At 43.2% G+C, this 24,767-nt stretch overlaps 1 protein-coding gene across 1 annotated transcript in view; it reads left to right on the top strand.

The window, feature by feature from the left end:
• Positions 1–24,767, top strand: part of LOC113407389 (serine/threonine-protein kinase TNNI3K) — a 168,811-nt gene that overhangs the window by 142,897 nt on the left and 1,147 nt on the right. Inside the window, exons 22-24 of the mRNA XM_026655826.1 lie at positions 1,577–1,636; positions 3,250–3,419; positions 20,066–20,145. Of these exons, the coding sequence (XP_026511611.1) occupies positions 1,577–1,636; positions 3,250–3,419; positions 20,066–20,145 (310 nt within the window). The remainder of the gene's footprint in view (positions 1–1,576; positions 1,637–3,249; positions 3,420–20,065; positions 20,146–24,767) is intronic.

The raw sequence follows: 24,767 nt of genomic DNA, 5'->3' as shown, positions 1-24,767 counted from the left end.
CAACGCCTCGCCGGGCCACCCAAACACCCCCCCCCCACGAGCGCCACGCCGGGCCAGGCCAGGCTGCCCAAACCCCCAGAGCGCTGCGCCGCGCCGGCCAAACCCCTGCCACCCCCAGCGCCCAGCGCCGCGCCAGGCCGGGCCGCCCAAACCCCTGGAGCGCCGTGCCGGCCAAACCCCCCCCAGCTCCAGGCTGCACCGCCCAAACCACCCCTCCCCCGGAGCGCCGCGCCGGCCAAACCCCCATCCCCCCGGAGCGCCACGCCGGGCCGCCCAACCCCCCTCCCCCAGCGCCACGGTGCTTGGTCGGCTGGTGCCTGGAGCCGGCCCTGTCCATGTTCATTGAAGTCAATGGGAGTCCTTCCATCAACTCCAATAGGCTTTGGATCGTTAAAGTCAATGGGACTTAATCACTCTGTAAGATAAGCATGTGCTTACGTGATTTGCAGAACTGCGGCCATAGAGATTATGTTGTCAGGCCCAGTATAAGAAGAGAGGCAGACAGATATCTCCATAATTACAGTCCATTTAATATAATGAATAGATTGAGATATCAAGCAAACCCCATTAAATAATTTCATATTCAGGCCTTCTGTAATGCCTAGAGAAGATCCTCTCCATGCTCCTGACCACAGCCATAGAACAACTGAAGAAGAGACAGTCTTCAAGAACCCATATTTGGTTTTGCAAAAGACTCTGTGCATTGGTGTCAGGATACATTGGAAAAATTTAATCCATTCAGTGTTAACATAGAAGGGAAAAGCTATTCAATAAAGTGAATAGGTTTTTACTACTGAGTCTAGTTGTATTAGTGCAAGGCGACACAACAGCTTTCAAAAGTGTCCCCTCTACTTCTCAGCTTGGAGCACATAACAGAAGCTCTTAGCATCACGCAAATTGGCCCTTTGCTGGGGACACATTGCACAGTGTGTCACAAGGCACTTAGATTAGCAATAAGAACCTATTAGCGTAGTATGGCTACAACCCTACTAAATCTAAAATTGAGATTTAGAGTCAAATTCTGAAGTCCTGCTCATGTGTGTTGTCTGGCTGCTGTCAATGTGACTATCCATGTGAGTAAGAGCTGCAGGGACTGACCCTAAGACTCTTAAAGTGGGAGGGGAGGGGTTGCCACCAGCCCAAGTAGTGATCCCTGTCTTGGCGTTAAAGTCTCCTTAAGTGCACATCTGATAAGTTACACACTGGCAGGCCCTATAAAAACCAGAAGTACTGCACTTGTGGCTTCTAGAAAATGCTCATGCTATAAGATCTGAACATGCAGTTTGTATAGGACATGCACGTATACTCACGGTGGCACCAAGGAATGCAGAGAGAAGTGGAGAGGCTGCACAATCACCCCCTTTTTTATCTGTATAGTGTCTAGAAGGGAAGTTAGAACAGGCTGTACACGAGCAGGCTTATCTGTAAATGGTATCATCTTTCCTGGTCAGGGTCTCCTACAAATGCAGATATCTACATTTTAAAAATCAAAACTGCCACTAGCAGCCCCTCTTCTATTTGCAATACACAATGTGCATGCTCTCTCTCTCTCTCTCTCTCTCTCTCGTATTCACAGGGAAGACCAGAATTTTCTGAAGTAGTCACAAAATTAGAAGAATGCCTATGCAATATTGAGGTAAAGATATAAGCTCCTGCAGTGAAGTAATATGAATGCACCAAATGAGCAAATGTGAATGCAAGTTGGGGAGCAACACAAGTGTGAAAGAGACCATAGAATTTGTTGACCCGATTCACCCAGTTGTAACCTCCCTCATTAAATTTTAAGGTGATACAGTAAACAATAGCCCCATGAGTGCCCTGAGAAGAAGAAGGCCAAAGGCCAGCCTGACAGAACACACTGCCGTGAGCATGATATGAGATCAGGTCTCTCACTTGCTCTTGGCTCCCTGCATTTCCAGAGATGGTAATGCTGCAGAGAGAGACTGTTCAGCATTGCAGGGATGTACCTTGCAGTAGTCTTAGGCAGATCCACTTCTCCCCACCTAGCAATCCCAGGTCTGCTTGGCTAGAAAGAAGAGTCTGACATGGATTTTAGGGAGGGGGATTAAAAGAGCAAACATAAAAAGAGAAATACAAAGCTACATTTCTGCTTCTCTCTATGGCTAATAAACAATTGAAGATAACTGATCAAACAGGAAGTGAGCTTGATTAGGGACTCCAGTCCTGAATTTACATTTGCTCTGTGTATCTGTGTGTATCTGTGTGTGGGGGTGTGCGTGCACACACAAGAATTATAAAAATTCCCCCTTTTCTTTCAGATGTATCACTGCTCTTGAGCTGAAGGGTCAGAGCAGACTCCCGTAATTTATTACATTTCTTCATGCTCTGACTGCAGCAGGTTGCTTTATGTGTAGGTGGAAGCTTTTAAGTTTTTAAAACAAGTGAAGTACTATATCACAAGTAACCGTGCTGTCTTACGGGAGAACTGGCTTCTGTGATACATAGGCAGCAGTGCATGTAGGATGAAATCTGGGCTATGAACCAAAAAAAGAAGCTTTATTTATCTAAGGAGTTAGTCTTAAGCTCCATTGTCTCCATGGCAAAACCCTGTTTAGGAGAGTTTTAAGGAACAAAATCTGTGGAGAGTTATTAAGTGCTACAGGCAACAAAGGATGAAATCTGGGGTGATAAGATTTTTTGTCCCTTTTGTTTCCTCTCCCCTAACTCAGAAAATTAATTTTGTTCCTTTTTAAACTTTTAAATGCCTCCTAACACTACACGCTTGCCCTGCCATTCTGGGTTTCTACTTAGAGATTCGTGAATTATAAGGCCAAAAGAGACTGCTATGCTCATCTAGCATAACTTCCTATAGAACACAGGCCATAGAATTTCACCCAATAATTCCTGAAGTGGAAGGAATTGCTCTTCCCTGCTACGTAAGTGAACACTATCAAGCCCAATAACTAACGGCTGAACTGGAGCATAACTTTTAGAAACACATCCAATCTCGATTTAAAGACTCCAAGAGATGATGAATTTACCACTTCCCTCGGTAAACTGCATGCAGCTCTCATCTGCTGCTGATCAAAGTCAGGAGGCACTGCTTTTTTCAGCCAATGCAGCAGAAGAAAGAAGGGACACAAATATTAATGAGAAAGAGGAGAATAAAAATAATCCAGGACTGCAGCAAAATTCTTGTGTTCTGTTGCACATGCTCAGTGCGTTGAAGCCTCTTTAACACTGTTAAGGCTCAGGAGCAAATGTTGACAATGCTCTTTTTTAATCCAGTTGATGTCTCCAGCCTCCAGCAACAGCAGTGGCTCTTTGTCTCCTTCCTCTTCTTCTGACTGTCTCATTGCACGAGGAGGTCCTGGCCGTAGCCATGTTGCAGCTTTACGTAGCCGGTTTGAGTTGGAATACGCCTTGAATGCAAGAGCTTATGCTGTTTGGTCACAAAGGTAAGTGGCAACCCCTTGAGGCTGGCCTAGCTCTTACTATGGGACAGTGTGGTGAGCAGCATCAAGAAAGGACATCCAAGGAGACATCCATCATCTTCCATAGACTGTGAGATTCCCAGATCAGGGACCAATCTTCTTGGGGGTTTGGTAAGCGCCTTGTAGATAGTGGGAAATGCCATAACTAAATAATCCTATGATATGTAGTTGCTGCTGTAGAAAGGTTTGAAAAGTGTTTTGGAATCCTAGCTTCTCAGATAGTCGTACAACAATATGATAAGCCCAAGGTATTTAAAATGTTATGGACTCTATCTGGTTGGGTAGGTTTCACAAAATCTAATATTAATATAGATTTTTTTTCATGATTTAAAAAAATAAAAACATTGATGGGGGTATTTAGACAACTGCCTGCACTGGTTGGACTGCAGATACGGCAACACTGCTCTACCTTAGGACAACAAAGAATGATGACTGCCCATCGAGGGGTGTCATTAGAAGTGTTCAGTAGGCAGACACACTTATTTCCACTACCTGCCAGTGAACCCGCGGGAGCCGGGTTTTTACATTATAGTTTGTTGGTTTGCATTTGAAATTCTGAGCGAAAAAAGGTTAAGCAATCAAAATGCTTATCTTAGCAAAAAAAAATTGTGAATAATTAATAGAGTGTATGTAAACTACAGCCATAGGGGCTTCTGGCTTCAAGATGGAAAAGCCAGGTTAGATAGCTGACAAGCATTTCAATATGTGGGTGTCGCCAGTTGGTGCTGTTACACATAGTCCGTCAAGTTTTTTTCTTAGCATGGGAGCATTGTTCAGTCTTTGAAAATAGGCTTTATCATCAGTTATATGATGCAATTTCTTATTAGGGGAACTGTGGCAAGTTTGAGCTTGCTTGAGCTAAAGGACCAGGTTTGTACCTTGGAGACAATAGATTCATAAACTTCTATACATTATCTAGCCACTAGAGGGAACTGTGTTCATGTGAGACACATTCATAAAAACAAGCTAGTAGAAGTCAGGGCTCTTCTGGTGGCTCACCCAGTTAGCAGGCAGCAAAACCCTGCATAGAGCTGCCAAGTAGATTCCACTGACTCCCTAAGACAAACATAGTTTGTTAATTCTTCCAAGATATAAGAGACATGGGCGTGGCCTTCTGGCCAGTGGGAACTAGAGGCAGAGACAGTCATTCCTTCAGGGAACACTACAAACAGTCAGGCTTGGGGAGAAAGTTATATTATTATTTGTGTTACCAGGAAACCTTCCTCCACCCTTGCTTAACGTTAAGATTACTTTAATATGAAGTGTGTAGCCATTATCTGGAGTGGTGTTTGAACAGCAATAAAATGCCATCATCTCCAGTAGATTAGTAGTAGTATATATGTATGTATGTATATATTTACTACATTTGGATTTCACAGACATAAAAAATGCCCAGCTCCTGCCCTGAACAGCTTACACTCTAAGTAGACAAAGGTTTAAGGTAGGGGGAGAAGGCTGCAGTACAAAAGCAAAGTGAGCTACTGTGATTTTGCAATATGCGTCTTAGTGCCAGGCTCTCTTTTTTTGTTTGTTTTGTTTTCATTTAAATTGTGATCTGAGCAAAATGAAAGGACTGAAGTGAGGCCTGTGGACAAAAGTTACAGCTATTGAGCTAACGATGGTGCACTGATATTAAATGGTATCAGCAGGGCTAGACTGTGACTAGAACTATACTGCAGGAGAACCTGCGTGGGCCACCTGTCCTAGGGTATTCTGTATCTGGACACATCCCTGGAGTGGGTGGAGTCTTGGCTTTGCCCAATGGGCAGCCAGCATGAAGGGTGTTGCAATTTGCTGCCCCTATATGCCAGGAGCAAATTACTCTCTCCTGACCCTGTCTCCTTCCTCCCACAGGAGGGAGGAAGCCGGGAAGGAATTGTGCCTCCAGATGTGTATCCAAGTCACAGGGCTTCCTGGGACTGCTCCTGAGTTGCCCAGGGTTCTGTCTAGAGTGAGCATTTAGTCCTTAGTGTTCAAGAGACATCAGATGAAATCCTGACCCCATGGCAGTAATAGTAAAACTCCCAATGACTTCAGTAGGGCCAGGACTTCACCCCTAATATATGCTACAATTAAATCAAAACAGAGGAACAGTAAATGCTATAAGGACTGATGCTAATATATGTGTTACATTTCTTTACAGAAGAGAAGCCATTACAGAATTTTCTGTGGCTGTCTGAGATCTATGTTCTCTGTGTTATTGTAACATTAAGGTTCATATCTGAAGTAGTCTGTGCTACCACTTGGGAGACCTGGGTTTGAGGGCAAATTTAACAATCTCCCTTCTCGGTCTCATGGGGACTGAGAGCACTGCTGAAATGAAATGACACTTAATTTCTGCTAGAAGACACAGATTTATGCTTTACTCTCTAGCACCACCAAGCAGTCAAAAACTGTAATAGCAGAGAAACCACTTGGGCATCCTGCCCTCCTGGCTCTTATGGGGAGTGAAAGGCCTGAGCTGGAAAGGGTTAAAGTAGTGGCCCCAGATGGGGAGGGAGGGAATGCACACCTGCACTTAGATGCGAAGGCTTTCCATATTAAAAATAGAAATCCTCATTTGGTGAAATAAAAGATCTGCTTTAAATGTGAGAGGGAAGTGAAGGTGGGGATTGGGGTCAGGAGAAAGGAAGAGAGACCCTGGCTTAATCCTTCTTCCGTAAAGGACCAGATATTGCTGTAGAATTTAATAGTTTTGCATGAAAAGAATGAGGGAGTGACATATTTAGGTTACAGTGCAGACACCCGAGAGAGAGAGAGTGAAGAAGCTATTGCTACAGCCTGCCTGCTCCTATAATTTAGTACTCTCAATATGCCAGACACGCTCGTTAGTTCACTGAATGGGTTCCTCTATAACCCAAAGGGTTATTGAAAGTCTCCCCTCCCCCCTCTCAAATTCTCTGCAACAAAAATTAACTAAATGCTACCCTATAAATAGAACTTAGAAAGATTCACCTAGAGGCAAAATGTACAATAAAATGGGAATGATTTCTGTAGTTTTTCAATTATACAACATACTGAGATGATTAATGACTCGACTTTCTAATTACAATAGTTTCTGAAGGTTTTAATTTTGGAAAATGTGAGCAGAGAGGGGCTCTGTATTTCTGGCTGCATTCCACTGGAATATTTCTCCATCTCTTCTACTTTCTCAGTTCTGACCACTTCATATTCTCTGAAATACTGTGCAGTGTGCAGCTTGGTAACACAGCTGAGACAATTCATCTAATGAAATCTCCCTGTCCTGTACATGGAGTTAAACAGGCATGACACTGAAGTTATTTGCTTGCTTCTTGCCTTGTAACTTTAGTGTTTGTGTTTAGTGAGTCTCTCTCCTGCGTGGCAGCGGTTACCATGTGTGAAGTAATAAGAGGCAGGTCACAGTGCCCTCGTAATGAATTGGGTGCAATAGCAATGCATTCTGATTGCCTGTCTAATCAGGCTGCTTAATGTATCAACCCATCACACATTAGAAGCTTTAATAGTTGATTTTCTACTTCTTTACACCTTTAGCACTTCTTATATAAGGGCAAATTTGCAGAAGAATAACATTCCTCTTATTCTAAGTAGACCCCAGACCCAATGGAATTAGCATGAATCAGAATGATTTTGTGCCTCGTTTTCTTTGAAGTGTGAAATTAACACATTCTTAGGCATTGGTTACAAACTATGGGGTAGATGCGTTTGAAACCATGCTATAGGCCAGCTCAGGTGGCCAAAGATTTCTATGTAGAGCATGGTGTGACCTACCATGGTACTCAATGAATTCCCTCTCCATTCTGGACAGGGGAATCACGCCAGAAACATGCTACAAGAACAGTTCCCTGGCACCATTCACACAGAACCTTGTTCGATAACTGCTTTTGAATAAGGTTGCTACCAACATAGTTCAATCTGTAGTGTGGGCAGGACCTATGATCTATGCAAGAATAGCTTCCTCCTATGCAGAACTTGGCACGCCTTGTATTGTATTGTGTTGTGTTGGCTTGACCTGACTATAGACACATTTAATATCACTCGCATGCTACTATTTATTTCTATATATTATTAATAGTACAGAAGTGCCAGAGACCCCAGTCAGAATCTTCACCCCATTGCACTTCGTGAGATACATGCATACATAGGAAAGATGCAGTCCTTGCCCCAGATAGCCTCCATCCTGCAAAGATATGCAAGCAGTCAGACCCCGAATGCCTGTGCGTAGCCTCATAATTAATACCATGTGAACTCTATAGAAATACGTCTCAAGCCAAGCCCGTGAAAGGGCTTGTAGCTACAGGAGTCTGCTTGTGGACATCTTTCAAAGATTGAAGCCTAAGATGGCAGTGGTGCCACTAGCAAACCACAGAGCTTCTATTTTGAATCTGGGCAGTGTACATATAGGACACACACACACATTGAGATTCCAGCCCCAGGGATGGGAGATTCTACTTGCAGTGCCTCAGCACAGGTTTGGAAAAGAAATGTGATACATCCAGGAAGCAGCTGTGCAAGACCAAGGCATTTTGAGTGATCGATTTCCTCCAGCAAGAAGACTCTTGTCTGTTTTGTTAAATAGCTCTTTCCCTCTAGAGCAAGCAATGGCCCAGCATAGACTAAAACACCAGCTCTATATCCCCCACCCAGCTTCTTTCCATCCCTGGCACCATTGAACTTTTTCCCAGGTAGCTGTCCACTTGGAGTAAGGATCAGAGCCCTGTCCTTTACTAACCACTAAAAAGAGGAGGGAGCAGGAGAGAAAAGCCAAGTTGAAATTCTTCCCCACACAATCCCTAAGGAAAAGGCCTTACATTTTTATCAAGGGAAAGGTCATTTTTCCAAGCTTTATCTCTGCTTCTGCTTTCCTTAAGCTGCTGTTTCCCCCCACTCCAAACTTGACATCTGGAGAGGCTGCGTTAAGTGATTTATTAAAGTTTCTGTTATTCTAGTTTTTTATTATAATCTTTTATCCAATTGACAACAAATTGTCGATTCATCCTTTCAGTGAAGTGTCTATGGGATGGGGCTAAGAAAGATGTTCTAAGGATGAGCAGCTTTAGAGATTTAGCTTTTCTGCCACCCGTGAAATCAGGGCCATGGTACAGAGTTGTAGCTTTTCATGCACGCCTGTATTTGTATTGTAGTCCTCCTCTCAACAGCTGAATTCTCAGCAGTTCTGTGGGTTTTTTAGATATTTAAAATTCATGGGGGGGAGGGATAGCTCAGTGGTTTGAGCATTGGCCTACTAAACCCAGGGTTGTAGTTCAATCCTTGAGGGGGACATTTAGGGATCTGGGTCAAAAATCTGTCTGGGGATTGGTCCTGCTTTGAGCAGGGGGTTGGACTAGATGACCTCCTGAGGTCCCTTCCAACCCTGATATTCTATGATTCTCAGTCCCCTCTGGCTGCTTTGGGCTGAAAGTAGAAAGTGGCCCTTTATCCAGTTTGAGGATTTCCACTGCTAATGCTACAGTGACTTTTGCCTGGAGTCTGGCCTGGCAGAGATCAAGTCTTGGACCAGGGATACAAAGCTCCTTAAAGCAAGCTTTGCTACCCCCGCTCCCAACTGATTCTGTATAAAACACAGTTGGCCAGACCTGAGGATCTCGGCCTGTTTCTCTAGGCTAGTGCTTCGGTATTAATTTTGTGAGATGCTGCACTAAGTGATTCAAGCCAAGTTTCCCCCAAGATTTGTTGGAGCTGCACCCTGATAGTATGCAAACGCACGGAGGGGTTGCTATGTTCCTTTCAGATACATATTTATCTTTCTATGATTTTATGTTTTGCATTAGTCTTTGCCCCTAGTGTGCTTGTCCACAAACAGGAGGGTTTGCTATAAATTATGAATTAATATCAATAATGTATCTAGGACCACAAATGTACATGACTTTATACTGTGGTAGATCAGCCCCAAAGATCTTCTAATCTAAAGGCAGGCACACAAGCAAGATAGAGTAGAACATAACTATGGGGAGAGGGGGAAGCATGGCCATTATTGGATCCTTCACAGAAAAGTTGTAGTCGTTCCATGGAGGAGATGAAGAGAACTTTGCGTGCAGAGCAGAGAGCTTATCCCAGGAATATAGGGTGGCATGAAAAGACACAACGTGGGTATTGGGCTAAAGGGACAAATGTTCCAGTGAGAAGGGAAGCTGGGGCACAGAGAAGGGACAGGAGGAGCCTACGAGGAGAGTAAGGCAGACAAAAGGAAGAAGAAGAATACTGAGGATATTAGGCTTAGACAGAATGAGCTTTCCCCGCTTCTGTCATAACTATAAAGGGAAGGGTAACAGCTCTCCTGTGTACAGAGACTCCAAATCCTTTTACCTGTAAAGGGTTAAGAAGCTCGGGTAACCTGGCTGACACCTGACCCTAAGGACCAATAAGGGGACAAGATACTTTCAAATCTTGGGGGGGGAAAGGCTTTTGTTTTGTGCCCTTTGTTTAAGGGGTTGCTCGCTCTTGGGACTGAGAGGGACCAGACATCAATCCAGGTTCTCCCCATCTTTCTAAACAAGTCTCTCTTATTTCAAAATTGTAAGTAAAAGCCAGGCAAGGCGTCTTAGATTTACTTTGTTTTCTCAACTTGTAAATGTACCTTTTACCAGAGTGTTTATCTTTGTTTGCTGTACTTTGAACCTAAGACAGAGGGGGGGGGTCCTCTGAGCTCTTTAAGTTTGATTACCCTGTAAAGCTATTTTCCATACTGATTTTACAGAGATGATTTTTACCTTTTTCTTTAATTAAAAGCCTTCTTTTTAAGAACCTGATTGATTTCTCCTTGTTTTAAGATCCAAGGGGGGTTGGATCTGTATTCACCAGGAGTTGGTGAAAGGAAGGAGGGGGGAAGGGTCAATTTCTCCTTGTTTAAGATCCAAGGAGTTTGGATCTGTATTCACCAGGGAATTGGTGAGAGGTTTCTCAAGGCTTCCCAGGGAGGGAATCCAGTGAGGATGGTGGCAGCGGGACCAGAGCTAAGCTGGTAGTTAAGCTTAGAAGTTTTCATGCAGGCCCCTACATTTGTACCCTAAAGTTCAAAGTGGGGATACAGCCTTGACAGCTTCTTTACAGGAATCTCTCTCTGTCCCTCTTCTCTTTCTGCTTCCTACCTGTACTGGATGCTGTTGCTTAGCTTCCTCCAGAGCCATGACAGTGCCACTCCATGCATCAGCAAGCGGTGGCACTCTAAGAAAACTGCATCTGTCAGTCCCCGGAGCAAAGTACTTTGTCTTTTTAATACACATCTCATAGCAGCTGGGAAAGCAAGAGCCCCGGGAACAGGCCTGAGCCTCATAACACTCCCCTCAGCCCTAGAATAATATTTGCATTGAGGCTGGAAATACAGACAAACTCTAAGCAAACCTAAAACAAGCAGCCGGTCTCCTGCCATTGGTAGCTAACGTTAAACATCTCATGTTCTGTCACTTGGACAAGTGATTGAGTCACCCTTTTTGTTTCATGGCTTTGTGTTTTAGAGGTTGAAAAGCTGGATTGATGAGCTTTCCCAGAGAAAAACATTTGAAGAGTAAGTGAAGCTGATGACACGTTACTTTACAGTTTAGTGGAATTCAGCAAATCTCATTCTATTATCCTGTCAAAGTTTCACAAAAGGAAGACCTGAAAGCATATTTTTAGAAGATCCTTAATAGAAGCCAGGAGCCATGAATACATCTGCTAAGTTCAGATATGTCTAGTGGTGACAGACCTTTGTTTTTCTATACGCTGTGAAGTAAATAATATCCCCAATGACTAATTAAGTTTAAGTAAAGTTCTGTTTAGTAATGCCGCTTCTGCCTGCACTTTGAAAAGTGTCAGAGTCCTAGAGCCATGGCTAATGATATTTTCAATTCAAAGGCTTCTCAAGGTTTACGTAAGCATATTCACTGAAGGCAGACCAAATGAAAAAGCTTCTTTTTTAAGTACAGAACTGAAATGCAGTTTTTATGGAGCATTTGAAACCAACAGCCCTTGTTTATTCTCCCAACTGAGTATCAGATATGGTCTGATAGAGGTAGGCTTACTTTCATGCCTAGAACAGTTCAAAAGCATTTCAGTAAATTCTCTGTTTGCCAAACGTACCCACACTGAACAGTATTGTTTGAAAATATAAAAGAGGATGATTATTTGCTAGGTTCTCATCATGGCTGGCTTACATAATATGCATATATGTAACAATACAGTAGAACCCTTGTATGGTCCTTTTTTAAATTTTCACAGAACAATTTCACATTAGGTGAAATTTCGCTGTCGCTGGAATTGCAATTTCCGTATTGCTGTGCATTGGAACACTTAGTTACTTTCATTCTAGTCCAGTGTAAACAGAATGTCTCTGGATCTGAGGCTAAGTCTACACTACTGCTTATGTCGGCATAATTTATGTTGCTCAGGAGTGTGAATAAACCACCCCCCTGAGTGACACAAGTTACACCGACATAAGCACCGGTGTGGACAGTGCTATGTCGGCAGGAGAGCTTCTCCTGCCAACATAGCTACCACCCCTTGCAGATGTGGTTTTATTATGCCAACAGGAGAGCTCTCTCTCTCTCCCATCAGCATACCACGTTTTCACCAGACATGCAGCAGCGGCGCAGCTGCAGCACTGTATGTGTAGACATGCCCTGAGCTCAGGGATGAAAGTAACTTAAAGGACTTACCGGTACGCCAGAGTCCTGAGTGGGGGCGTGACCTCAACCGGAAGAGGCGGGACCTTTCAAGATTTAAAGGCCCTGGGGCTCTGTCTGTGGCTGGAAGCCTCAGGGCCTTTAAATCACCGCTGGAGCCACCAGCTGCAAAGGCGGCTGGGAGCCCCAGAGCCCTTTAATTCGCCCCTGAGCCCCGGGGCTCCCAGTCGCCTCTGCAGCTGGTGGCTCCGGCGGTGATTTAAAGGACCCAGGGCTCCCCGCAGTGGCTGGAGCCCTGGGCCCTTTAAATCACTGCCGGAGAAGCCGGTACAGTCTGGCATGACATACCGGCTCTTGCCGGTACACCGTACCAGCTTACTTTCACCTCTGCCTGAGCTCATACTCATGTAGGTAACAGGCAGAAGACATTAATAAAGTGTATTAGTTCTCCAGATTGTAACATATATCCTATCATGCAATTGGTCCCTGTACAGAACTGCCATTGGCATCAGGGACTAATATGTCCAACTGTGCAAGAATAATAATTACGACTAATTGGCTTGCTTGGTATAGGGTCAGGGTTTCAGCTGGGCCTCCACCTATGCAGGCACAAAATTGCAACGCACATACTTGTACATCCAACTGCAGACAGATCAAAAAATCTAACCTTGGCATACATGTACCTCTTAGAATTTGCACTGAAAAACACATTTGCCCAGTGGATTTCATGGGTGTAAATGATAACACTTGCACACACATGCACACAGTTTATCTACACTTCCAAGTAAAAATACCACAGAGTTTCAGACCTTTGCCATTGACTTTAATGGGACCAGGATTTCAGCCCTTGAGTATTGGGTGAATTGAAGGCAGTATGTAGTTGTAAGACCCTATGGGTGTAGGTGCTGTTTGAAATGGCTCTTGTGAGCAGAACTCAGCTGAAATTTATGAGAGTTCCAACCATCTGACAATGGCTCAGTAATAATGACAGTAAACTTCAAACAATCACTGTTTCATTCCCAGTTCTGTTTCTGAGATGAAGCACAGTGGACACAGGGAGGCCAATCACACACTTGAAAACATACTACTTGTCGAGGATTTGTATCCTGATCCCTCTACTCTGCAGCTGTACAAAGAGGGGAGGCAGGGGAAGGAGTGACTCAGATCATATTCTTCTGCTTGGCTTTTCCTTTTACACCAAAATTCTTTGGCCATTTTTTTGCCTGGCTGTTTGTCATGAGTCTAAAATTGCTGCGCTCAGGCCCACAATGTACAGTGAGATACAAGACACAAATGATAGGCAGTAGGCTCAAGAGCTTTGAAGAGTTTGTTTGCCAGCAGGGAGACTCGTTTACTGCAGCTCTACTCTAGGGGCATCTGTCTGCACTTTCCAAGAGCCAGACTCCAAATGAGGCAGCTGTTCCAAACATGTATAAATAAAAGAAGTGTGTTCCTATGGGAACCTTTGCAATATTAGATTACCTATTCCTCAGCTAGAGTTTCCTTTCAGTGTAGTTTCTCATAGAGAATCGTAGACTTCGGGGTACGTTTTCAGAGCAGTGCATGTGGAATTATGCTTCTTAGCTCACTAAAAAACATACTTAGGATTTATCCCATAGACAATCCATTTGTAAAGTGACCTTAAATCCTGAACAATAGGCTGACTGTCCTTCTTACAAACCAAATTGTTTAAAACAGATTTGCAAAAATGTCATGGAGAAATATCAATCCAGACACAGGCTCACCTACATTAGATGATGATGATGATGAAAGAAAAATTCATGACATACCCACCCACCAATAAATATTATTTTATCACAGCCGAGTGGGTGAGTAGAATTTTGCAAGTGTAATTTATTGTGTGTTTATCTCCTAAAATTTCAGTGTGGGGAAAGCACCAGAAAATCATTATAGGAATCCATCTACTCCGTATTCTGCACAAAATAAACAGATTTAAAGTCAAACTTTACTACTGCATATACCTAACAGCTCTTTGGGACAGGGACTGATTTTTACTATGTTTTTGAACAACTACTAGCGCAATGGAGTTCAAATCCTGGTTAGCACCTCTCGGTGCTACTGTAATAGCAATAAAAAATAGCAATACTTAATAATATATGGGCCTTCAGGAAGTCAAAAATCTGTCCTCTGTTCTGAAGGGTTTTTAAAAAATATTCTTCAAGTTCAGGGAAGTTTTCCACTTCCTGATCTAGAAGCCCTCTCTGTGAATAGTTTATATTCAGTATTGAGGTGGGTGCTACCCTAACAGTATCTTCTATCCAAGGAGTTAAAGAATTTCTACAGAAAGGCTGTATCATCAAAGGCTGCAGTATGAACCATGTGCTTAGTCAATATTGCAGATATATACTTTGCTCTTGATTTGTGTATTCAAGGTGGACTGGTTTACACAATTAAGATATTGTTTCTATAGCAAGCTAATTTTTTTTTAAAGAAAATTTTGTTCGTTAGTACCAAACCAATTTTGATTTGTATTTAAAATGGAATATTAATTATATGAAGCATTAGTTTAGATAGTGGCATGATAGATGCAATGAGATTAGAGCCGGGACAGCTATTTGCAATTAGTTAGATTAATTTAGCTTCTTTTTCTATTTGTATTATCTATGAACAGACATAAAGTACACAGATTTGCTAGTGGTCCAAAATTATTTAACAAATGGCTTATGTGAACATATTTCATTCTGTGGATTGCTCAGAAATGGTTCACTTCAACTAAGCCCTGATCCAAAGTCCCTTGAAGTCAATGGAAGGACTCCCATTTATTTTAATGGGCTTTGGATCAAGGCTTGGTTGCTTCAGATAATTGCTATTCATAGTTAGATTTGTATGCCTACTGCTAAATGGCATGGTATTGTTTCTGCCTCTGGGCTGGACGATTCTCAGCCCCACAAAGAGATTTTGCAAGGATCACCAAACGCTTCCTCTTTACAGAAAAGTCCTACAGGATATAATAGAAAACGATAGCCTTTCTATGTATTTTAAACCATTCTATAGAATTAAATAGAAATTCATATCTTTGTGTGATAGAATTCTGTAGAATGGTCCAAGTAACCTATGGAAAGGAGCTTATTCATGATTAAAGTCTGTATTTCACATAACGTCTATCAAAACCTATTTTTTCATTGTTATACAGTTCTGTAGGACTCTTCCAAAGGGCCTTCAGGACTGTTCATGCAAGTATTTCTATGAGTTTTCATCACATTGTCTCTTTCTATGGACATCCTTGCAACCAAAAAATTCTAAGTACTAATATCTATAGGAAATGAATGAAAAGGTTCAAAATACAATATACATTTTTTTATTAAAATTGATGTTCATTAATCCTTTTTTGCAGCATCCACCTCGTTCTGTTTTACACACACACACACACACACACACACACACTGAAACCCATCAAAAGCAACCTCTCAAAGGACGGATAAAAATTGGTGCTCAACGGAAGTGGTCTTTTCTTAAGACTGGGGGGTATATTAAGAGTAATCTTTTGTACAGTTTTTTTGTGCAGAGTAAATACAGTAACATATATATTGTTTTCTTTTGTATGTACCCACCATACATACGCACAAAGAGAGTGAGAGAGAGAGAGTCTGGCTTTATAAAGTCATGTATTAATGCAAACATCCCCGAAGATTCAATATGCTTTTTACTCAAAACCAAAACATTAGTTATAAGTTTGTAGTCTCTGTGGAATATTTCAAATACTTGGCAGTGATCCATGTTTTGCACGTTGAAGGAATTCTCTAGTTTTAAATCATTACATTCATACCAACCTGTCTCAACAACAGAGCAGCATGAGATTCCTTCGAAGAATTCTTGTGACCCAGTGCAGGACACTGAGGTAAATAAAGATGACCTTTGAGTACTCTGCACTCAGAAGAAAAAGGAACAGTATTCTATACAGGAAGCTCAAACCAATGTGCTTCACAGAAATGGACTTGTGCTTTGTGTTTCTCTAAGCCATTGTATCAATGTAGGCTGGAATTTTCAAAGGAACCTCAGGGAATTTGGTGCCCCACTCCAATTGAAATTCACCTAACTCCCTTGCATTCCTTTGAAAAACCCCAGCCACAGGCTTAATGCATAATATCTGTATACCACTCACTGGACATGACATGTCATGTATGTTCAGGGTCCAACACATAGAAGCGAGGTGATCAGAGACAAACTTTTATTTCTCTCTATGAACGTACATCTATGTAAACACTTATAATGCTTGAGTGAAGGGAAATAGAAGGTCAAAATGTTGGATCCCAGACATACAGCACATATTATATCTGGTGAACTGTACAAATGCACCTTCCCTGCTATTGTGAGACTATATGTGATTAATATGGTAGCTGAGGAATCTAGATGTCTTACTTTGGCAGCATTCCCTGGAATAGTGGGCACACACTTTGAACAGCTTGCCAACTATTTATGAGGGTAAAATATTCAAAAGCACCCTGGTCACTTATTAGTCTAACTGCTATTGACTTTCAAGGGGATTTAGGCTAGGTTTGCATGGCTCTGCAGTTCATACTACAGGGCTATGAATGCAGCGTGCACTAGAGTGGTGCTTGGTAACTGCCCTGTGTGGATACTGCTGGTACAAACTAACAGGTACCTAGTTTGGGTTAACGTAGTCCTCTTTGAACAGGACTAAGTGAACATGAACTAGCTACCTTTTAGTTTGTGCCCGCAGCATCCACATGGGGGAGCTGCAGCACATCAGGCTAGTGTGCACTGCAATTCACACCCATAGTCCACACTGCAGGGCTCTGAAGTGACTGAGGCCTGGGCTACACACCGTTTTTGTACTGTTTGTTAGGGTACGTCTATACTTACCTCTGGGTTCGGCGGTAAGCAATCGATCTTCTGGGATCGATTTATTGCGTCTTGTCTAGACGCGATAAATCGATCCCGGATCGATCCCGGAAGTACTCGCCGTCGACGCCGGTACTCCTGCTCCGCGAGAGGAGTAGGCGGAGTGAACGGGGGAGCCTGGCTGCCGCGTGTGGACCTTTGGTAAGTACCTTTAAGTTCGAACTAAGGTACTTCGACTTCAGCTACGTTATTCACGTAGCTGAAGTTGTGTATCTTAGTTCGAACTGGGGGGTTAGTGTGGACCAGCCCTTAGGGGTATGATTTTTTAACCAACATAGTTATATTGGTACAACCCCTAGTGTGGATGCACTGGTATAAAGGTGCCTTACACCAACCAGTGTAACTTACTCCTCTTCCTATATGAGAATAAACTATACTGGTCTAAGTACATTTATAGCATTCACACAGTGGGATGTTATACTGCTTTAACTGACAAGGCCTTAGGCATTTCTGAAAATTGTACTCATTGACTTTAACAAGAACCCAAAATGGTCTCTAAGTATTTATTCTTTTTTGTGACTTATGTTTCCCCATTGCTGTGCCTTCTGAGCTCATCATTCAAATGATTGCACTTTATTAGCAGGCTGATGCTCCTATGAAGCAATAGCCTGCTATATAAGTTGCCTGTGTAAATGTAGCTTTGAGACATTGTTTCTTTTATGAAAACTGCTGGGACCAATTTGGATGCTATTGAAATTGTATATTTTGCATTTTGACCACAACACAAATTAGGTATCATTGCCCAGGCACTGTTTGGGGGGCTATAAATTAGTATTAATGTAAGATACTGTGGAGATGGAGCAGTGACAGAGACAAAGTATTGCTTCTGTAAATAGCCAGAATGAAGCCATGAGTTGAGGTTAGTGGATAAATTAGTAAATATTTTTGTTCAACTAAGAATAGGAATTTTGGGGGAATTCTCCCAAATTAGTAAATATTTCTATTCAACTAAGAATAGGAATTCTCTTTCCTCTGTCTCACAGAACTACACCTTTGCTGCTGGGGTCATGGAGGAGACATGCTGTAGGGAAATACAGTGCATGGCGTGGAAATGTATTCCCTTTTTTAAAATATAAATCTTCCATATACTGAGTGCTGAGGAGATTTCTTGATGATTGTAACTGGAGTCAGGCCTGAATCAGAATGCCAGACCTTTGGGAAAATTCCGATCTGGATCTGACGTTAATGGCTGGACAAACCAAAATCTTGGGTCAGACATCCCCAATCTTTGGGAAAGTTAGATCTGGTTCAGGCTCCTCTCTAATTAAAGCACGCTAGTAGGTGTAAGACACAAAGTTAAAAGCCAATTGAATGTAACCACATAAGACAGTAGTTCTCAAACTTTAGCAACTCGAGGCCCCCCCATTTTGATTTAAAATTTTTCACAAACCCCAAAGCCAGCTTCTAATTTTCCCCGGGGGTGCTCAACCCCCACTCAAGTCCTGCCCCCTCCTCTTCTCCACCTCTTTCCACCCCCTCCCTCGAGCATGCCCCATCCCCACTCCTCCTCCTCCCTACCAGCGCCTCCTGCATGCTGCTGAACAGCTATTCCACAGCATACAGGAGGCACTGGGAGGGACGGGGAACAGTTAATCAGCGGGGCCGGCAACCCAGGACATGACTCACAGACCCCCTGGAGTACCCTCGTGGACCCTAAGGAGTCCACAGACTCCAGTTTGAGAACCATTGGCCTAAGATATGCAATGGTTCCACAGTTCAATTGCAGAATATTTACTAGGACCTTTTATCAATGACAACAAAGCTCTATTTATGTCCAGAGTTCTAAAAAGGTGGAGTATCGTCTAGTGTTTAGTACAGGTGCTGGGACTCATGTGTCCTGGGTTCTATTCTTAGTTCTCCTGCTTACATGCTATGTAACCTTTAGCAAGCCACTTAACCTTTCTGTGTTGCAGTTTGCCCATCTGTAAAATGTATATAATAAAGTAGCTCATAGTTATCACAGTGGGCTGATCAATATTTGTAAGACATTATGGATTTGAGTGGTTACAGAGAGGCAACAAATTAATAAAGCCTTTCAGGATAATACTTATACTATTATTTAAACACCCTCACCCCCTGCAAAAGTATTCCTTCAAAAAGTTTTTTCTCCAAAGATACAATAGATGAGCTGCTCCCAAAACCAAATTTTTGTCTCCTTCCCTATAAAAGCTCATCCAATGCAGAATAAAAATGTCAAGTATCATTATACATACAAAAAATAAGTTGATATCTCAGGGAGGAAAAGAACATCTTTTATGTTTTTATTAGTCAGCGTGTCCTTTTGAAGGAGAAAAGTCATTTCATTCATGTAATAAAGGTTATAACAGAAAAGCAGAGCGATTTTAAAAATGAAAAAGGTCTGATCTAAAATCAGCTTTGGTACAATGGCGACTAAAGGATAAAATATTACCACTGCCTAACCATTCTTGAAAGCCATCTAAGTTTTTCAGGGGTAAAATCAGCCAGGTTGTGACAACCTTACCTGCCATTAGTTAGCAGCTTGCCTCACTGAAATCACCAAGGAAACTGCATTGTTGCAAATAATCTTGAGTGTCCTTTCCAGCGACGTCTCCAACCAGTGTGCCTGGAGATGCTCTGTCACCGTAACCACCGCAAATCACTATATATCTTGCCTTATTCTTTTATGTTTCCCTGGAAATACAGTTCTCTTGGGGCTTCTTGTTTTCTTTTCCCTGGGCATGCTCAATTTCTGTTTGCCTGTTATCTGAGAAGAGCCAGTAAAGGACAGTCTTTACCTGATAGCTTTTGACGATCGAGGATAAATAAACCCATTGGCAGTGTGGTGGTGGTGGTCAGTACCACTGAAAGACAGCGTGGGGATGTTCTTTGTCAGATAAACTAATTTGCAGGAACCTGATAGCCGTGATGCATAAAATATTGATGCCTAGAATTGCTACTAAAATAGCAATTTACAAGCAGTTGTGAAGCCAAAATGAGATATTTGGAGACAGTTACTCTGGGAATGTGTGGTGTGTGCACGTGTGTTTGATTCACGATCCTGAATAAAAGCCCTTCACGCTGAAGGCAACGGATGCAACTCTTGCATCAAATCTGATGCAACTCATTTCGGTCACTTTAACTGAGGGTGTCATGTCAATTTTACAGCACTGGTCAACACCCTTCTCAAGGCCTGTCCTTGGACGACATGAGGAGGAATTTCCAGTACCCGCCTATTGACAGAAACGGTGAGTCCAAGCAGAATTCTCATCTTCAGCAAAAGCTGAGCTTAATTGTACTTGTTTTCCTTGGGGCTGATGTACTTGTCTTTGAATTTAAGTGACATGAGTGATGAGAGGCTTTTTTCACCCCAAGCTGAAAATGATCAGCCCTTAGGGGGACCAAACCATGTCGGCAAAGAAGACCAAAGCTCCAGTGGCTCTCGGGGGTGGCTCTCAGTAGAGGGGAGTGCCACCTCTGCAGCATTGTCACTACCTTCTCATGGAGGTCCCCTGGCAGATATTCATTGGGGATTAAAATCTAGAGCTGAAGGAGACACAAGCAGGAGGACTTGTTCCCTAATGGCCTCCTAGATGCATTTAAGTATACAGTGCTATAGTCACCTAAGGCATCAACAAATTCTTTGAAAAGGCATTTGCTGTGACAGTTGCTTATTACATCTAATCACCAATGTCACACTGTTAGCTTGTAGCTGTTTGTCGTAGCTACCTGTTTTCTTTGGTCATATACTGAGACCGTACGGGCCAGATTTTTAAAGGTATTTTATTAAAGGTATCAAGTGAAATCAATGGCAGTTAGAGGCCTAAATACCTTTAAAAATCTAGCCCTGAGCTCTTTGGGGCAGGGACTGTCTGTTCATTATAAGTGTGTAAAGTCCCTCACCCAGTGTGCCCTGAGCCCTGACTGGGGCCTTTGGGCACTGCTGTAGTGCAAATAAAAAGTAATGATAGTTGTAAAAACGGTTTTATGGCGCTAGAGTAAATGGAAACATTTAAGTAAAAGAAGCTTAAGTACCTCAGACTTGTTGCCGCTTCTTGTGGTTCAGCTCAGTTTGTCAAAAGGATCCTGGTATGTCACAGGCTGGTTTGGGAACAGGTTCTTCTGAGAAGAAATTAGAGCTCCACATGTGACATTCTCACCGTTTGCTTTAAATGTGACACTTACTCATTGTTGCAGGGGGGTTCACGGGACAACTGTAAAACCTGGAATGCTGTCAAAATAAAGTGCGCTGCCCAGACATAGCCTTAGCCCCGTGGCAGTAGAGAATGGTGTGCCGATAACACACAGGTGTTATCAAGAACGAGCACTATCAATGGCAATAGCATTAAGAAGTTCCACGGGAAATAACGCTAATAATAAATAACATGGGGCACACTTCTTCCATAGCACTTTACTAAGGAGAGCCAGTGGGATTATCCCCAACGAATTACAAATAGGGTAACTGAAGCTCAGAAAGTTGAACTGACTTGGCCAAGGTGACACAGCAAGGATGTGAACATAACCCAGGTCTCCTGTGCTTTCTCCCCCAGACCACAGCAGCAATTAAAGGCAGCAGGGTGCAGTTAAATAGCTACTAGACTCTCAAACGCAGGTGCCCGAAGTGATGTTCCTGAATCCAGATTATGACATGAATAAGTGGCCAGATTTTCAAACATGCTGAGCACCCAGCAGCTCCCACTGAAGTCCCCTAATGACAGTTAGTTCTGTGCCCAGGGAAGACTGTCTCTCTGCTCCATCTCAGGACCACGCTCATGACTGCTTCTCTCACTGACTCCTCGCTTTTTTGACTTCCTGCCTCTCCACCCACACACATCTTGCCCAATCAGTCCCCTAGCCCATACATTTGCAACCAGTTCCACGGAACCCCGTTATTCTCCCTGAATTAGTTCTTGCTCAGGCCTTGCCATGCGGCCCAGTGCCTTGAGCAGTGGGTTCTGTTGTTTCCAGCTCTCACTATGTAAAATTGGCTAAATTGCTCCTTCCATTTATCCGGAATGAAGGGTGCTGAGCGCACCCATTGGTTTAACCAGGTCTGTGATTGTCTAGTGATCAAAGACCTTTTTGGTGACAACCATTAACACTTTCCACCATAACCATACAATATATCGGTAGGTACTTAAAATCCACAGTTATATTAAAATATGATTAGCAATTTAGAGTTGTTTAAAGAACTGCGCTTCCAGCTCCGCAGCCACACACATCACCACCCAGAATTCAAGTATCTTGGGACTTGTTCAGTTCTGGGTGGAATCTGCAGGCCACATGTACATCTCTGTACTGTGATGTCTCCACAGGTAAATTTCCGCATCACAGGTAAATTATTACACACATGTATAGAAGCCCCGCATGCCTTTGGCCTCAGTAGTGGAAATTTCAGCAGTTACACTGATTCTGCACTAAACTCTTCAGTAGTCAATGGACATTTTGCACTCACCAGCGTAGTGGCAGCCATAAGTCCAGATGGACAGGAATTTTGGATCCCAGTGATGTTTGCTATAGTGGGCAGCTCTGATGCCCCTAACTGCATATAGAGGAGTGTGTCACACTCAAGGGGCTAAATGATAGGCACTAAGGTTGGACAATGACTTTTCTTCCTGGGGATGAAGCGGTGGTTTGGGGCACAATAGAGGTGTTGCTCTTACTCCAAGAATCTTTATTTTGTGTATCTGCCTTTGAGGATATTTTTCCTCTTGTAAATAGGATTAAGGTGTCCAAGAGCCTTAGAAATGCTCTCACCCATCCATGTTTCTCCTTTTATATGACTAGGTAGCTCAGTGGTGAGCAGTGATAGAATCTGCCTATACTAGTGATCCCCAAACTGTGGGGCACTCCCCCTAGGGGGGCATGGCGGAACGATCGGGGGGGCGCAGAGGGACCCAGGCCAGCCCCCATGGTGGGCGGGGAGGGAGCGCCGCCCAGCCCCACTCCGCCACCCAGCCCCGCCCTGCTCCCAACTCTGCTCCAGCCTCAGTCCCAGCTCCCAGCCCCGCCTCCTAGCCTCGGCCCAACTGCAGCTCCGCTCCTGGCCCCAGCTCCACCCCCAGTCCTGGCTGTGGCTCCGCTCCCGGCCCCAGCCCTGCCCCTGTCCGTGACGCCCCCCCCCAGGAGCCACGGCCACACTCCCGGCTCCAGGGAAGGAGGGGAGTGCAGACAAGGATAAGGGAGGGCGTGACTGGGAAAAGTTTGGGGCCCACTGCTCTATACTGCAATCAAGGGTTGTGATGGCAGCACATGTAGATGTACTCAAGCTAGCTTCAATCTAGCTAGGTTGGGTCTTGGAGCAGTGACGCCACAGCAGCATGTGTTTCAGCAGTGACTGTACTAGCCCACCCAGAACCCTGGGCAATAACTTGGGTGGCTAGCACACACTGTATGTGGCTTCACTGCTCTGGCACCTGAGCTATCTAGATAAAGCTAGCTTGGCTATGTCTACAAAACTGAGTCCAACCCAGCCGTACCCATAGATAGGGCTGGGTTGGAAATCATTTCCATTTTAAGTACACCTCTACCCTGATATAACGCGACCCGATATAACACAAATTCGGATATAACGCAGTAAAGCAGTGCTCCCGGGGGGGGGGGGGGCTGCACGCTCCGGTGGATCAAAGCAAGTTCGATATAATGCGGTTTCACCTATAACGCGGTAAGATATTTTGGCTCCGGAGGACAGCGTTATATCAGGGTAGAGGGGTATATGAAGGTGTACCATGATTCCACACAAGTATTCCTTTATTAGTCCAAAGGCCACATGGTGCTAATTACATCCAAAATGCCAATACAGGCACATACACACTTAGATTTTATGTCCTAGCAGCAATACAGTTATAAGCATTGGCCAAAATACTCACAACAGAACCAGGCCCAGGAGATTCCTTCCCATCAAGGTGTGACTCAAAGGGGGAAGGAAAAAGCTCTGACAATAAAACTTCTCAAATCCTTGTTTTTTATACACTAAACAAAAAAGTGATGTTATCGCTGGTTATTGGGCTTTAGTCAAAGATACAAAAGGGAGTTTTAGGGCTAAACCCTGTGCCTGGTGCCCAGTGAACCAGGTTTCCTATATTTCTGTTAGATCAGCACAGAGCTTCAGTAAGATGACACAGCTATTTCCAAGACCATTACACATTTAACGCAAACAACTTCTCTTTCATGTGATCTTATTCTTTGGTCACTCGCTTTGAGCCTAGTGCTCATTCAAATTCTCAAAATCAATTTAAAACCAAAGTTTGCTTAGGCCCCTGTAAGCCCGTTCTCCTCCAGGCTGCTAATGTGCATTGGTGCTGAGCTTAGCTGTTGAGGTTTTTGTTTGATTATTTTTTTTCTCCTTCTTTACTATATGTTTTATCTTTTGCCAAGAAATATTTGGGTTATTAACTTTTTTCTGTTACGTGACATCTGACTAGAGCTGTATAATGCCTCGGTAGCCAGAAATTTGAGATGATTGGGTCAGATTTAGACAAGTTACAGCAGAGCCATAAGAACAGCAATAACTGTTGGCCAGCGAACCAGTTCACCTTTAATTGGAAACATAATGCAATGGCAGTAGATCCCTTCTTGATAACCTCCGAGAATTAAAGCATAAAGAATTATTCATAACAGGCTGCTTACTTTGGCCCTTTTGGACCCCAATTTGAAAGCTCAAAAAAGATATTTTAATATAAAACATACACTGTATTATTAAAATACTTGATTCAAGTTTTGTGTCAAGCATTGATGTTTTACTGTGCCTGATTGCTGTTAATTCCTTGCATGAACGATAGGGTCTGTAGGCTTTGTGTTTTATTTCTGAAATTTATTTATTTTCCTCAGAAGATTATATTGACTTGGGGTTCATAGGCAGCAAAAAGAC

This window comes from Terrapene carolina, unplaced genomic scaffold (assembly GCF_002925995.2).
Source record: "Terrapene carolina triunguis isolate 2854851 unplaced genomic scaffold, T_m_triunguis-2.0 Scaffold211, whole genome shotgun sequence".
Classification (NCBI taxonomy): domain Eukaryota; kingdom Metazoa; phylum Chordata; order Testudines; family Emydidae; genus Terrapene; species Terrapene triunguis.
Note: the sequence above shows the minus strand (reverse complement) of the source record. Positions and strands in the feature narration are given on the sequence as shown.